The 16,065-nt window shown below is 51.4% G+C and overlaps 1 protein-coding gene across 1 annotated transcript in view; it reads right to left on the bottom strand.

Annotated features, from left to right (window-relative positions):
- Nucleotides 1-52: 52 nt before the first annotated feature.
- Nucleotides 53-16,065, bottom strand: part of LOC127006442 (integrin alpha-PS2-like) — a 44,171-nt gene continuing 28,158 nt past the window's right edge. The window contains exons 7-18 of the mRNA XM_050876394.1: nucleotides 15,014-15,243; nucleotides 14,321-14,473; nucleotides 12,463-12,663; nucleotides 11,574-11,749; nucleotides 10,363-10,493; nucleotides 9,164-9,312; nucleotides 8,344-8,561; nucleotides 6,879-7,142; nucleotides 2,960-3,344; nucleotides 2,371-2,802; nucleotides 1,240-1,452; nucleotides 53-1,054 (exon numbers count right to left, since the gene is read on the bottom strand). Of these exons, the coding sequence (XP_050732351.1) occupies nucleotides 965-1,054; nucleotides 1,240-1,452; nucleotides 2,371-2,802; nucleotides 2,960-3,344; nucleotides 6,879-7,142; nucleotides 8,344-8,561; nucleotides 9,164-9,312; nucleotides 10,363-10,493; nucleotides 11,574-11,749; nucleotides 12,463-12,663; nucleotides 14,321-14,473; nucleotides 15,014-15,243 (2,642 nt within the window). The 3' untranslated portion in view covers nucleotides 53-964. The remainder of the gene's footprint in view (nucleotides 1,055-1,239; nucleotides 1,453-2,370; nucleotides 2,803-2,959; nucleotides 3,345-6,878; nucleotides 7,143-8,343; nucleotides 8,562-9,163; nucleotides 9,313-10,362; nucleotides 10,494-11,573; nucleotides 11,750-12,462; nucleotides 12,664-14,320; nucleotides 14,474-15,013; nucleotides 15,244-16,065) is intronic.

Genomic DNA, 16,065 nt, shown 5'->3' with positions numbered 1-16,065 from the left:
TCACTACATACCAAGGAATCTAGATTATCTTTTTAGACTCTGCTGTACACACACACACACACACACACACACACACACACACACACACACACACACACACACACACACACACACACACACACAGCATGTCACACCTTCCCTGCACTGTGTCATCTCCAGCACTGGATGTGAGTGACTCTCCGGTTCTTGTATTGTAACTCCTCTCAGTTGTCAATGCCATGCTCTTCTAATAAACTTAGATAGAAATACAGTACAGTAGTATTTTCTTTCCTTACAGTTCACTCTTACACTTAGAATTAGTCATATTAAAGTGGTAATTAAGTATCAGACAGGAAAGTAGCATATATACAAGTGGTGTTGCGTTGAGAGCTCTTTCGCTCCACGCAACACCATAATAAATACTAGTGTGTTTCATAACCGTCACATCATGGAGAATATCAGCTGAAGGCTACCCACGACCATTGCTGACGGGGAAAATCAAACAAATGCTATATACCAGGCCATCCAACTCCCTGATGCAAGAGTTAACCAATATCTTCACTCCTTCATCCCTGGCACTGGTAAACTCTGGAACATCCTTCTTTCCAATGCTTTGTTTTCCCCTTGGCCCAACTCCCTGATAAAATAATGAAGAAGGGAGTGACTGGTTCCTCCTTCATGTTGCTCTGCTGCCGTGGGTGAAGGGAGACCGAAGGGGTGGTGTTTGCTTTGGTCGTGTCCTCAGGTCTTTCAGTGTCCATGGCTCTTCTTGTTTACATGTTGAGGGGAGACTAGAGGACTGTTTGGTGCCTTGGTCTTGCCTTCATGTAGCTCCGATGTTGTGGGTCTGTTTACATGTTGAAGGGAGCCTAAGGAATTGATTGGCGCCATGGTCTTGCCTTCATGTAGCTCCGATGCTGTGGGTCTGTTCCTGTTTACATGTTGGGGGGAGACTAAAATGGTGCTTTGTGCCTCGGTCTTGCCCTCAGGTCTTTCCGTTGCCGTAGAATCCATTGGTGCTCAACGGCTCACTCTCCGCCCCATCCCTCGGCCGCTTCCTCTTGAAGAAGCCCATCTGTAGGGGAATAGTAAACCAGTAAGCATCTGCCACACCCCATACACGCTGCCCACCATGACACACACAACCTGAAGAAGCCCATCTGTAGGGAGGGGCTTCTCGCCTGATTTTGGGTCAACTGAGGTGGAATAGACTATACAACTACCACTACAACACCTACTACCCCTCTCCCCAGCACTCACCGCCCACAGGAGAGTACTCAGCAGGGCGAGCAGGAGCAGCCCCGCCATCACACTGCCGGCCACTACCAGCCCCTTGAGTGAGCGTCTAGTCTCCCGCGGCCCAGCACTCACGACGCTGGTAACGCTGCCGGCCCAAATCCTCAACTCTGGCCCGCCCAACCCCTCGGCCGCCAGCACCACGCGGGAGGATATGGCCACCTCTGACATGCTGAGCTGAGGGCAGAGACAGATAGATAGAGCACGGAAAGATTCTTAGCCATCAAAATTGTGAGGAATACAGACGTCCCTCAAATAGTATGGTTTCCAATAGTTCAGTTTTGGTTTTATGTGGATTTTCTAAGAAGATTTTTTTAGGATTTTTAAGTTTCCCCACGAGCAGGAAATTTAAAAATCCTTAAAGCTCTTCCATGACAATCCGTATAAAACCGAAATCGAACTATTGGAAACCGTACTATTTGAGGGACAACTGTTCATCAAAATCTCCTTATTCACAGATTTTAGGCTCCATATTAGACTTTTTAATTCTGAACTATGCATAGCTGAAACAGTGCATAAAATAACATGCATATGGAGGGACCGCTGTATAAACAAATCATGGAATATATAAAATCAACACCTTGGTCAGCGTTTCCACATGCGCGACAAGGCTTCCAAACTATGAGTCAAATCAGCTCCTATGTTGACCTATTTTTTGCACTCGTGTAGAATATATTAATAACCGAGTTTTAGGTGAGAAGTTTGATTGAATACCATCACTGACAGGGCCATAATTGCTGTTAGACAGAAACTGATAGGCCGGTACAAGGCAGCTCCTATATGCAAAGTTTTGAGTATGAGTCTAGTAAAATAATAGTCAAATCAGCTCCTAATGTTGACCTATTCTTTCCACTCGTGTAGAATATATTAATAACCGAGTTTTAAGTGAGAAGTTTGATTGAATACCATCACTGACAGGGCCATCATAATTGCTGTTAGGCAGAAACTGATAAGAATATAAGAATCTAGGAGTCTGCAGGAGGTCGGTAGGCTTGTACAAGGCAGCCCATTTTATACAAGGCAGCTCCAATATGCAAAGTTCTGAGTATGACAGTCTAGTACCGCTGACCCTGGTGCTGAGGAAAACAAGCTGACCTTTTCTATGGTGTCGATCCAGAGCCGAGATCTGACGCGCACCACCACATGCTCATGGGGTGCTAGACTCCGCACCGCACACACCACTCTCGTACAGTTCGTAGCGCCACACTGCAGCTCCCTCTCCAGCTCCTCAAAACTGCTCCTCCTCCTCCTCCGCCTCCGCTTCTTCCTCTTCCTCTTCCTTCTTTTCTCCTCCGAGTGGTCGTGGCGGTGGTGGTGGTGGTGGTGGTGGTCGTGTGCGAGAGATTCCGTCTTGATTTTTCTCTCTCGTATTCGATGTCTGTTGTTTCTCGGTGGAGTTTTGACTTCTTCCATCTCTTCTTCTTCCTCCTCTTCTTCTTCCTCCTCCTCTTCCTCCTCCTCCTCATTCTCTATATTTGCAAACATTTTCGAGGCATACGTCAATGACAGTTTTTTGCTTTCATCCACCTAGTAAGGGAGAAATGGAGGTATGAGTCTCTCTCTCTCTCTCTCTCTCTCTCTCTCTCTCTCTCTCTGTCTCCTTTCCTTCCCTTCCCTTTCCTTCTTTACCCCTTATTTCTATATATATATATTTACTCTCTCTCTCTCTCTCTCTCTCTCTCACCTGTAAGCCGAGGTAGTTGACGTGGGGAGCAGGTTGACACTTGGCGGGGGGGGAGGACACGAGGGGAGGCTCCAGCAGGTAGAGGAGGGGGTCGTTGGCGAGGGTTCGGGTGGGCCAGAGGAGGTAGAGGGTGGAGGGGGGGAGAGGGGAGGGGCCATTATTGACGATGTCGTAAATGTGTTCAACCTCGGGTCCAATCTCACCCTCGTGGCGGACAAGTCGGGGCTGGTCCTTGAGATCGGGGTGTTGGGGGGGGTGACCGTAGTACTTGGTGACATTATAGTCGAAGGTTCCGTCTGGTTGTGAGATGCTGTGTGTGTGTGTGTGTGTGTGTGTGTGTGTGTGTGTTGGTGAGGATAAGGTGTCATTTGGGTAAGGGAAGGAAGAAAAAACACTAATTAATTCTCTCTCTCTCTCTCTCACATAATAACTGTCACTGAGGTTTAGGACACACCACCTAGTTTGGGCCTTAGGGACTGTGTGGTCTAGATATCTATGTAATTCTCTCTCTCTCTCTCTCTCATAACAACTGTCACTTAGGTTTAGGACAGACCACCTAGTTTGGGCCTTAGGGCTTATGTATCTCTTTCTCCTAATGTCCTCTCCCCCTCAGATCACCACTTCGCTATCGTCATGACCAGGGGTCCGCCATCTGTCCTCGTCCGTCGTCGTCTCATTCCCAAGACGCACATTAGCAGAAGCATGTATGGTATGAGAAGGTTGGTGTTCAGCTGTTGACCCACCCACGCCAAATCCCCCAGCTGGTAACGGGTTCCCCACCCTGCACCACCACCTGACCCGCTGTGGGGGTGTGTGATGTATGAAGGGGAAGTGTGGGCATGGTAAGCAGTGATGGGATGGGGGGGGTGGGTTGGTGATGGGGGATGTGGGGTGGTGGTGTCTGTGGTGTTGGTGGTGGGGGGTAGTGGTGGTGTCTGTGGTGTTGGTGATGGGGGGGTGGTGGTGGTGTCTGAAGGTGTTGGTGATGGGGGGTGGTGGTGTGTCTGTGGTGTTGGTGATGGGGGTAGTGGTGGTGGTGTCTGTGGTGGTGGTGATGGGGGGTGGTGGTGGTGTGTGTGGTGGTGGTGATGGGGTAGTGGTGGTGGTGATGGGGTAGTGGTGGTGGTCTGTGGTGGTGGTGGTGTCTGTAGTGGTGGTGATGGGGTGTGGTGGTGGTGATGGGGTAGTGGTGGTGATGGTGGTGTGGTGATGGGGGTAGTGGTGGTGTCTGTGGTGTTGGTGGTGATGGGGGTGGTGGTGTCTGTGGTGGTGGTGATGGGGTAGTGGTGGTGGTGTGGTGGTGGTGATGGGGGTGGTGGTGGTGGTGTCTGTGGTGTTGGTGATGGTGGTGATTGTGGTGGTGGTGTCTGTGGTGTTGGTGATGGGTGGTAGTGGTGGTGGTGTCTGTGGTGTTGGTGATGGGGTTAGTGGTGGTGGTGTCTGGTGATGGGGGTAGTGGTGGTGGTGTCTGTGGTGTTGGTGATGTGGGGTGATGGGTGGTGGTGGTGGTGTCTGTGGTGGTGGTGATGGGGGTAGTGGTGGTGGTGTGTGTTGTTGGTGATGGGGGGTAGTGGTGGTGGTGGTGGTGTCTGTGGTGTTGGTGATGGGGGGTAGTGGTGGTGGTGGTGTCTGTGGTGTTAGTGATGGGGGTAGTGGTGGTGGTGTCTGTGGTGTTGGTGATGGGGGGTAGTGGTGGTGGTGTCTGTGGTGTTGGTGATGGGGGGTAGTGGTGGTGGTGATGGGGGTAGTGGTGGTGGTGTCTGGTGATGGGGGCAGTGGTGGTGGTGTCTGTGGTGTTGGTGATGGGGGTAGTGGTGTTGGTGTCTGTGGTGTTGGTGATGGGGTAGGTGGTGGTGTCTGTGGTGTTGGTGTTGGGGGTTGTGGTGGTGGTGTCTGTGGTGTTGGTGATGGGGGTAGTGGTGGTGGTGTCTGTGGTGTTGGTGATGGTGGTGGTGGTGGTGGTGTGGGTGATGGGGGTAGTGGTGGTGGTGGTGTCTGTGGTGGTGGTGATGGGGGTAGTGGTGGTGGTGTCTGTGGTGTTGGTGATGGGGTGGTGGTGTCTGTGGTGATGGGGTAGTGGTGGTGGTGGTGTCTGTGGTGTTGGTGATGGGGGTAGTGGTGGTGTCTGTGGTGTTGGTGCTGGGGGTTGTGGTGGTGGTGTCTGTGGTGTTGGTGATGGGGGGTAGTGGTGGTGGTGTCTGTGGTGTTGGTGATGGGGGGTAGTGGTGGTGGTGTCTGTGGTGTTGGTGATGGTGGTGATTGTGGTGGTGGTGTCTGTGGTGTTGGTGATGGGGGTAGTGGTGGTGTCTGTGGTGTTGGTGATGGTGGTGATTGTGGTTGTGGTGTTGGTGATGGTGGTGGTGGTGTCTGTGGTGTTGGTGATGTGGGTAGTGGTGGTGGTGTCTGTGGTGGTGGTGCTGGTGGTGATTGTGTTTGTGGTGTTGGTGATGGGGGTAGTGGTGGTGTCTGTGGTGTTGGTGATGGGGGGTAGTGGTGTCTGTGGTGTTGGTGATGGGGGAGTGGTGGTGGTGTCTGTGGTGTTGGTGATGGGGGTAGTGGTGGTGGTGTTGGTAGTGGTGGTGGTGTCTGTGGTGTTGGTGATGGGGGGAGGGGTGGTGTTGTCTGTGGTGTTGGTGATGGTGGTGATTGTGGTGGTGGTGTCTGTGGTGTTGGTGATGGGGGTAGTGGTGGTGGTGTCTGTGGTGTTGGTGATGGTGGTGATTGTGGTGGTGGTGTCTGTGGTGTTGGTGATGGGGGTAGTGGTGGTGGTGTCTGTGGTGTTGGTGATGGGGGGTAGTGGTGGTGGTGGTGGCTGTGGTGTTGGTGTTGGGGGTAGTGGTGGTGTCTGTGGTGTTGGTGATGGGGGTAGTGGTGGTGGTGTCTGTGGTGTTGGTGATGGGGGGTAGTGGTGGTGTCTGTGGTGTTGGTGATGGGGGGTAGTGGTGGTGTCTGTGGTGTTGGTGATGGGGGGTGTGGTGGTGTCTGTGGTGTTGGTGATTGGGGTAGTTGTGTTTGTGTCTGTGGTGTTGGTGAGGGTGGTGATTGTGGTGGTGGTGTCTGTGGTGTTGGTGATGGGGGTAGTGGTGGTGGTGATGGGGGTAGTGGTGGTGGTGTCTGTGGTGTTGGTGATGGGGGTAGTGGTGGTGGTGTCTGTGGTGTTGGTGATGGGGGGTAGTGGTGGTGTCTGTGGTGTTGGTGATGGGGGTAGTGGTGGTGTCTGTGGTGTTGGTGATGGGGGTAGTGGTGTCTGTGGTGGTGATGGGGGTGGTGGTGGGTGATGGGGTAGTGGTGGTGGTGTCTGTGGTGTTGGTGATGGGGTAGTGGTAGTGGTGTCTGTGGTGTTGGTGATGGGGGGTAGTGGTGGTGTCTGTGGTGTTGGTGATGGGGTAGGTGGTGGTGTCTGTGGTGTTGGTGATGGGGTAGTGGTGGTGGTGTCTGGTGGTGTTGGTGATGGGGTAGTGGTGGTGGTGTCTGTGGTGGTGGTGATGGGGGTAGTGGTGGTGGTGTCTGTGGTGTTGGTGATGGGGGGTAGTGGTGGTGGTGTTGGTGATGGTGGTGATTGTGGTGGTGGTGTCTGTGGTGTTGGTGATGGGGGGTAGTGGTGGTGGTGTCTGTGGTGTTGGTGATGGGGGTAGTGGTGGTGGTGTCTGTGGTGTTGGTGATGGGGGGTAGTGGTGGTGGTGTCTGTGGTGTTGGTGATGGGGGGTAGTGGTGGTGTCTGTGGTGTTGGTGATGGGGGGTAGTGGTGGGAGTGATGGTGGTGATTGTGGTGGTGGTGGTTTTGGTGGTGGTGGTGAAAATGAGTTCTGTAGATTCACTCAAATTTGTTTCAAGTTCCGTCACTGTCACCACCACCACCACCACCACTACTACCACCACCACCACAATCACCACCATCACTAACTACCACAGTGATCACAACATTATAGCGCCGGAAAATCCATGCCAGTCATATTTCAAGTGTCCCTTCCCCACCACCCCCAGACCCACCTCCTCGGCGCTGAGGGAGCAGAAGGGAGTGACGTCCTGGGCATCGTTGTAGAGGATGCTGTAGGACGCGTAGGACACCCCCAGGGGCACGCCGGTGGTCAGGCGGGCTTGGAAGGCGTCCTCCCCTGTGTTGCGGATCACCACGCGGGCGGACAGGCGCTGACGGGACCCGATGATGTACTCTCGCTGGTCACTGAAGAGGAGGGGGAGGTGAGGGGGGAGGGCAGGTGTGAAGGGGGAAGGGGGGGGAGGGGATGGAAAGGACAGGACAGGACAGGACAGAACAGGACAGGACAGGAAAGGAAAGGAGGAGAGGAGAGGAGAGGACAGGGAAAAGGGAAGGGAAGGGAAGGGAAGGAAAGGACTTAGAAAAGCACATGAGGAAGAGAGGTAAGGGGAGGGGAAGGATGGAGGGAGAGGAAGAAGTGAGGGGAGGGGAGGAGAAGGAAGGGAAGCGAGGAGAAGGAAGAGAAGGAGAAGAGGAGGGGAAGCAAGGAGAGAAGGGAGAAGAGAGGAGACAGAGAGAGGAGAAGAAGGGGAAGGAAATGTGTGGGGAAAAGGGGAGGGGAGTAGTGAGGCGAGGGGAGGGGAGGGGAAGGGGAGGAGGAGGGGGAGAAAGTATGAAGGAAGGGGACGGGGGAGAGAGAAGTGGGAAGGAAGGAAGGAGAGGGGAAGGGAGAGGAGGGAGGGATGGAAGTTGAGGGACAGGTGAGGTGTGTGTGTGTGTGTGTGTGAAAGAGAAAGGAAGAGGAGGAGGAGGAGGAAGAAGAGTGCGTCCATGCATTACAATTTTGGTGAACCTGGTGGTAGTAGTAGTAGTAGTAGTAGTAGTAGTAGTAGTAGTAGTAGTAGTAGTGGAAGAATACTGATACTGACACTAATAATAATAATAATAATAATAATAATAATAATAATAATAATAATAATGAGTTGTTATAGTGGTCGAAAAATTAGACGAGAAGAGACAGACAAACAAACATAAGAACACACACACACACACACACACACACACCAGCCTGCCAGTTAACTAGTTACTCTGTGTGTGTGTGTGTGTGTGTGTGTGTGTGTGTGTGTGTGTGTGTGTGTGGTTAGTGGTCACTCCGCAGAGGAAATTCAACCTCACACTGGTTATAAATGCCAGAGAGAGAGAGAGAGAGAGAGATCCATAGATGATACATGATCCTTGTGTGTGTGTGTGTGTGTGTGTGTAGGAATGCAGAGTTTAAGCAGGTGAGGGAGGGAGAGAGGAAGGAAGGGAGGGAGGGAGGAAAGGAGAAGGAAGGCTTGGAAGGAGGGGAGGGAGGGAGGGAAGGAAAGACTTATTTGGTGTGAAAAAGACCAGTCGTTATCTCTCTCTCTCTCTCACACACACACACACACACACACACACGTACATGTTCGCCTGCACGCTGAGCTGGGGCACACACACGTTGTCAGCGCCACAGTTGTTTTTGATGAAGATAGTGGCTTGGGGGGGCCCGGCCGAGAGGGGGAAGGGGGGCGCGAGGATAGGCCGCAGCTCCCCCTCCCAGCCCTCCTCCCCCGCGGCGCCCCCTTCCAAGGACGACACGAGTTCGGCCACCAGGGGAGTGAGTTTGTCCTGTACGCCCGGCTGAGGAGGAGGAGAACAGGACATAAGGAGTCTGCAAGAGCCCATTAGTTCTATTCACAAACACATATACAGCTACACCTCCCCCTTCCCCCTCCCCCCCTTCCCCCAACCCAACCTAACCTAACCCCCAATCCCATTCTCTTCATTCCCCAACCTAACCTAACCCCCTGTTCCCCCCACCTCCCAACCCCCTTCCTTTCATTCCCTAACCTCCCACCTCCCAACCCCATTCTCTTCATTCCCCAACCTAACCTAACCCCCTGTTCCCCCCACCTCCCAATCCCATTCCTGTCATTCCCCAACCTAACCTAACCCCCTGTTCACCCCACCTCCCAACCCCATTCTCTTCATTCCCCAACCTAACCTAACCCCCTTCCTTTCATTCCCCAACCTAACTTAACCCCCCACCTCCCAACCCCCTTCCTTTCATTCCCCAACTTAACATAACCCCCTACCTCCCAACCCCCTTCCTTTCATTCCCCAACCTAACCTAACTCCCTGTTCCTCCACCCCCCACCTCCCCTCCTTCAACCTCCAACCCAAGCCAACTGTTCCTCCACCTCCCCCACGCCCCCCACCGCAATCCCACATCCTCCACCCACCTCCACGTAGGTGTAGACAGTGGTACAGTTCTCTACACTCTTCCGCAGCTCCACCGTCACGTTTTGGCCGCTCTCTCGCTCCCGCTGAAGGAAGAACATGCGCGGGGTAACCTCCGCCTGAGTGTCCACGCGCAGAGACACGTCCAGACCTAAGGGGGGGTGGGGGAAACGGGGGGTAGGTTAGGTTTGGCTGAGTTGGGGATGAAGGGGAGAGCGGGGAGGAAGGAGAGAGGGGGGATAGGGAGGATATGGGAGGGGTAGAGGAAAGGGATGAAGGGATAGGAGGGAATGGGGGAGGAGTGGAGTGGAAGGGGAAAGGGGTGAAGGAAGGGGATTAAGTTAGGCTGGGTTGGGGATAAAGGAACGAAGGAGGGGGAGGAAGGGGAAAGGGGTGAAGGAAGGGGATTCAGTTAGGCTGGGTTGGGGATAAAGGAACGAAGGAGGGGGAGGAAAGGGGAGAGGGAGAAGGATGGGAGGAAGGGGGAGGGGAGGGGGGTTAGGTTACGTTGGGTTGGGGTATGAAGGAACAGGGGGTGAAGGGAAGAGGAGGAGAGAGAGAGAGGGGGAAGGGAAGGGGAGGAGAGAGACAGAGGGGGAAGGTCATGGATAGCTGGGATAGCGGAATGGTGGGGAGGGAGGGGAGGAAAGTAGGGGACAGGGTGGAAGGGAGGAGTAGTGGGGATAGGGGAGAGAAGGGAATTTAGGGAGGGGGAGATAATGGGGAGTGAAGAGGGGGAGTAGGGGGGACAGGAAGGGGATGATAGTAGAAGCGATAAAACTACTTCTACTACTACTACTACTACTACTACTACTACTACTTCTACTACTACTACTACTACTACTGCTACTAAATGACTCCCCTATGTCCTCAACCCTTCCTCGTTCACCCCCCTTCCCCCACACACATACCCCCAACCCTTCCCCCTTCCTCGGGCACTCACTCTTCCCTCTCCCCTCCTCTCCTATGCCCTCAACCCTCCCCCCCTTCCCCTACACACATACCCCCAACCCTTCCCCCTTCCTCGACACTCAAGCAGGAGGTAGTGTGTCGCCTGGCCTGCACCTTCTATAATGGGACCCTCGATTTGACCTTCCCTCATTTGCTTCCCTGCCTTCCCTTTCCATCTGCCTCCTCTCACACTCAAGCACCACCAAGAGAAGTGAGTGTCGCCCATTCCCCTCCCTCGCCCCCCACTCACTCAGGCGGTTGGGGACACGGTGCCCGTCGTAGCTGAGGCAGTAGAGGAGGGAGACGCAGGGCACCTCAGAGCCATCCTGTAGTGAGCACCCCAGAACCTCGAGGTCGATGATGCCCTTGGCCGAACGGAACCTGAAGAAGGGAGAAGAAGGGGGAGTGTTACTATTACTGCTGTTGTTGTTGTTATTGTTTGTTATTTGTTACTGTTGTTTTTCCTAAATGGTCATGAACTTTTCTTTTTCTTTCTACTTTTTTTTTGTCCTTCCTCCTCCTCCTCGTGTGTGTGTGTGTGTGTGTGTGTGTGTGTGTGTGCGTGTGGCTTTCTTCAAACATTCCAAAACGAGACACACACACACACACACACACACACACACACACACACACACACACACTTGTATAATACACTCGTCAAATATTTTTAGATTCAGTCTGTCCGGTTAACCAATGTTTCCGGTGTGTGTGTGTGTGTGTGTGTGTGTGTGTGTGTGTGTGTGTGTGTGTGTGTGTGTGTTCGATCTCACTCTTCACTCATTCTGTAGTGCGAGAACGAGACTTAAACTGGATAATGAATGCGTTAGATATGGACAGAGGCTAACTTAAACATTCGCGTAACTAACATGTAAATTTGGCGAGGTCTTTGCTTTAGTAAATTAAGGAAGCCTTGTTGAGTGACCGCTCTCCAAGTTTTACACAACCCAAATCGGCTTAGCTGCCAACCACTCACCAGCAACAGAGCGGCTATTCCCCTCCTACATCGTCAATAGGGAGGGGCTTCTAAGTTCAACCGGAGAGGAATAGATATAGTCATAGCAAACATATTAGAGGAAAAGATAGTTGTTGGGACCGTGGGTCATTTTCCTTATTCTACAGTTCTTCTTCGTCGTCGTCATCGATTTGTTTATACTCATTCTTCTCCTTTTCCCCTCTTCCTCATTTTCCTTAACACTTCATTTTCTATTTTACGCTCATTCTCCTCCTCCTCCTCCTTCCCCTTATTCTCCATTCTCCTTATTCTACTCTTCTTCTGCCTCTTCTTCTTCGTCCTTTTTCTGTTTTTACACTCATTCTTCTTCTTCTTCTCCCTCTCCTCCTTCATCATTTTCCGCTTCTCCACTTTTTCTTCATTCTTCTCCTCATCCTTCCCACTCTTCATTCCTTATTCCTTATTCTACTCCTAAGCCCTTCCACTTCTGAATCTCCTCCACCACTTACTTAAGAGTACTGTTCACCCTCACAACAGGCCTCGTCCGGAACAGCAGGGCAGCGTTGGACTCGTGGGCCCCAACAACGAGGTCAGGGTACTCGTTCTCGTCCAGGTCACGCCCCCCGCTCACTGACCACCCGAAGGACCTCACCGTGCCCTGGGTCAGCTCTTCAGACCTCAGAACCTGTCGGGAACGTGAAATAAGCTGGAGGGCTTTTGGTAGAGCTTGGATAGTAGCCCATCATTCTCCCTGAAGTGAATGGTGTGGTTCTGAAGATTGGAAGATAGGGCAAGGATTCTAGGGGTCGTATTGTAAGACATTTCGTTGGCCAAAAACACCTATTTGACAAGGCTTTCCTAGGAGGTGTGAGCATTTCCAGGGGTAGTTTTATGACCCTGGTGGTAGTTTGACCCTTCCTCTGTACCATGAACCTGAAGAAACACTCATTAGAACCCGACTGACCCTCTCTTTGACCTTTAGAAATAGCTGATGTAAGAAGCGAAAGTCTTATACTACCAACCTAGGAGTGAAATTCAGGTTGCTAAAGAGAATATAGTGATGGAGGGGAAGAAGGGAGGGAGAAGGAAGGAGGTGGTGTTGGAATTGAGTACGCAAGTTTAGAATGCTGAAGAGGAGGAAGAAGGATAAGTGTAGAAGAAGTCGAAGAAGAAGAAAATGAGTAAAAGAAGTGTAGAAACGAAAACTGATGAAGCAAAAGAGAAAAAAAAAGCAGAAGAGTGAAGAAGAATGTCAAGACGGAAACAGAAAACGGGAAAAAAAGAAAAGAAAACGAAAACAAGAACGTGGAACAAGAACTCTCACAAATAAATATTCAAAACACACACACACACACACACACACGCCTTCCCCACCCCCCCACCCCCACCTCTCCTTACCTGGGACGGCTGCACACCTGGCCCCGTCTTTCTGCCCAGGTACACATACACAGCCCCCGCCCCCGTGGACCCGGCATTTGGGGCCCCCACGGCGAAGTCCTCGAAGCCGTCTCTGTTGATGTCGCCGAGCGTGGTGACGGAGAGGCCGAAGTGGGCGCGGGTACTCTGCCCCTCCAACCTCTGTACCCTCTGGAAGTTATGCTGCAGGAAAGGAAGATAAGAAAAAGACCTTCAGAGTTGTATTGCGTGAAGCCAAGACAAAGAAACACTGCAACACTTTATAATAGCCCAAGTGTGCACGGGTTCTCTCCCCCTTCAGCCTCTGTACCCTTTGAAAGTTGTGCTGGAGGGAGGGAAAGGAAGATAAGAAAGAGGCCTTCGGAGTTGTATTGCGCCAGTGAAGACAAAGAAACACTGCAACGCTTCATAACAGCCGAAGTAGCCACGGGTCGGTCCTCTACGGGTCATACTCTAAAACATTTCGGAGCCCAGGCGCACACATTTGACAAAGCTTTCGTTGGGGTTGTGGGGGTCATTTCCCGGGGTAGTGTCATGACCCTGATGGTGGTTAACCCGGTAGCTGCAGGGATCATGTTTCTTAAAGGTCCCTCTAAGCGAGAAAAATGAGAAAACATCATCACTCACGCAAACCATTTCATAATATATATCAACGCATTTGTCATCAGTTTATGCATCATCTCTCTTTTTGGGGGTTGTATCATGGAAAAATTTGGCCCCCGTCGCTGGTACACGGTAAAGCCACAAATTTGGCCCGTCGCTGCTACCGGGTTAAGGCGGTATTGTTAGACTATTTTCAAAGGCCAAAGAGGAGATCAGTCGGGTCCTCATGAGCGGTATTTTAGATTCATGATACAGATGAAGGGTCAGACTACCAACAGGATCATCAAAATACTCCCGGAAATGCCCACAACGTCTATGAAAGGCCTTGTCAAATAGGTGTGTCTGGGAGCGGAATGTTTTTAGAATATGACCCTAATTGGACCCCTCTTCTGCAGGTAGCGTGACTGTGATAAAACACCGATGGAACACCCGATTAATCTCGCTTTTCGGCCTTTGATAATAGTGATGTGTGAGGCGGGAGAGTCTGAGAATACCGATCACATGAAAACAGTCTTGGTGGAGAGGTGGAAACGAGGAGAGAAGAATAACGAAGGACTACAAAGGAAGGAAGGAAGGAAGAAGGAAGGAAGGAAGGAAAGGAAGGAAGGAAAGGAAGGAGTATAAACGTAAGAAGCGATACATACAAACCGTCAGAGGTGTACAGAAGAAGAGAAAGAAGAAAAGTAGAGAGAGCAGAAGAAAAAGAAGAAAAGGAGAGAGAGAGAACAGAAGAAAAAGAAGAAAAAGGATAGATAGAAGAGAGAGAGAGAGAGAGAGAGAGAGAGAGAGAGAGAGAGAGAGAGAGAGAGAGAGAGAGAGAGAGAGAGAGAGAAGGGAGGGAGAGAGAGATATATATAGGCGTCAAAATACGTGCGTGAAATGAATTGTTTAGAGAGAGAAATGGATGGAGTTACGGAGGAAAAAAATGGAGAGAGGGAGGGAGGGAGGAAGAATTGGAGGTGTAATTTGAGCCTTGTAAAATGTAAGGGAGGGAGGGAGGGAGGGAAAGGGGCGAGAGAAAGTTCAAAAGGTGAGGATGAAAATAAATTACAAAACGACATTCATTCTCTCTCTCTCTCTCTCTCTCTCTCTCTCTCTCTCTCTCTCTCTCTCACACACACACACACACACACACACACACACACACACACACACATCCATTCACACACACACGCATCCCCCCACACACACACACACACCTGCCCCCTCACCCCCCGCACACCTGCCCGGGCCTTACCTGCGGGGTCTGGGTGAAGACGGACACCTGGCCCATCTCGAAGGCATCTGTGTTTCCAGAGGGCGTGAACCAAGGCGCTCCCACCAGCAAGTCCGCCAAGCCATCCCCGTTGACATCGCAGCTGGCAACACTGTACCCGAAGTAGGACCCCAGCTGTGAGGGAAGGGAAGGGAAGGGAAAGGAAGAAAAGAAGATGAGGAAGGGAAGGGATAGGTAGGGATGGGTACAGTAGGGTAGGGAAGGGTAAGGAAGAGAAGGGAAGGGATAGGTAGGGATGGGTAGGGTAGGGTAGGGTAGGGTAGGGTAGGGTAGGGAAGGGAAGGGAAGGAAGACAAGAATATGAGGAAGGGAAGGGAGGAGGAAAAAATAAAGAAAAATAAAGAGAGAGAGAGAGAGAGAGAGAGAGAGAGAGAGAGAGAGAGAGAGAGAGAGAGAGAGAGAGAGAGAGAGAGAGAGAGAGAGAGAGAGAAACACTAATCAGTACATATTTATTTCCTCCGAGCCTTACACACACACACACACACACACACACACACACACACACACACACACAGCCACCTCCCTCCCCACACACATAAACCCCCCATTTTCCACACCTTCCCAATCTCCCCTAAACTCCCCCCCCCCCCCCAGCACCCCAAACTCCCTACTCCCCCACACCTTTCCCTACCCACATCCCCCCCCCACACTTACCTGTTCCCCGGTGATGTTATACGAAACCCTTAGGCTGTGCGATAGGATGACAACTTCCCCCTTCAGATCGTTCCCCCGAGGTACCCCCACGGCGATGTCCTCCTCCTCGTCCCCCGTGAACTCCCCCGCGGTCAAGGAGTAGCCCAGGTAGCCCATGTCGAAGTTCTTGGGGCCTTCCGGGGTCTGAAGGCTGTCCCGCGAATTGAGGATGTCCTGGTAAAAGACTTGGCCTGGGGTGGGAGGGAAGGTCAGGTTAGGTCAGGTCAGATCAGGTCAGGTTAGGTTAAGTTATAAAAAGGTTAGGTTATAAGGTTAGGTTAGGTTAGGTTATAAAAAGGTTAGGTTAGGTTAGGTTATAAAAAAGTTAGGTTAGGTTAGGTTATAAAAAGGTTAGGTTAGGTTAGGTTATAAAAAGGTTAGGTTAGGTTAGGTTATAAAAAGGTTAGGTTAGGTTAGGTTAGGTCAGGTCAGGTTAGGTTATCAGAAGAATACAAAGAGGAGGAGGAGGAATACATAGGAGGAGGAATACATAGGAGGAGGAATACATAGGAGGAGGAGAGGAGGAGATAACAGTACACAACCAAAGATGGAAGACAAAATTGGAGATATAAACCACTGCTTCCTCCTCCTCCTCCTCTTCCTCCTCCTCCTCCTCCTCCTCTTCCTCCTCCAAGTCCCTTTTTACTCAAGGTATCTCAAATTTTTCTTCATTTTATTCGTGTATTGATAATAAAACAAATAAAGAGAGAGAGAGAGAGAGAGAGAGAGAGAGAGAGAGAGAGAGAGAGAGAGAGAGAGAGAGAGATGAGTCAAAACACCTGTCTCTTTCTTTCCTCCTTCCTTCCTTTCCTTCCCTCCCTCCCTTCCTTTTTTCCTCTCATATCTTCCTCCACATCTCTCTCTCTCTCTGTTTGTTTTCCATGTCAGTTTATCATCTCTAGATCCTTCTCCTCCTCCTCCTCCTCCTCCTCCTCCTCCTCCTCTTCCTCCTCCTCCTCCTTCCACTTTCCCACTTTTCTTCCTCTTATTTTTCCATTTGTTCTTCCTTCCTT

Source organism: Eriocheir sinensis, chromosome 32, assembly GCF_024679095.1.
Source record: "Eriocheir sinensis breed Jianghai 21 chromosome 32, ASM2467909v1, whole genome shotgun sequence".
NCBI classification, from domain to species: Eukaryota; Metazoa; Arthropoda; class Malacostraca; order Decapoda; family Varunidae; genus Eriocheir; species Eriocheir sinensis.
Note: the sequence above shows the minus strand (reverse complement) of the source record. Positions and strands in the feature narration are given on the sequence as shown.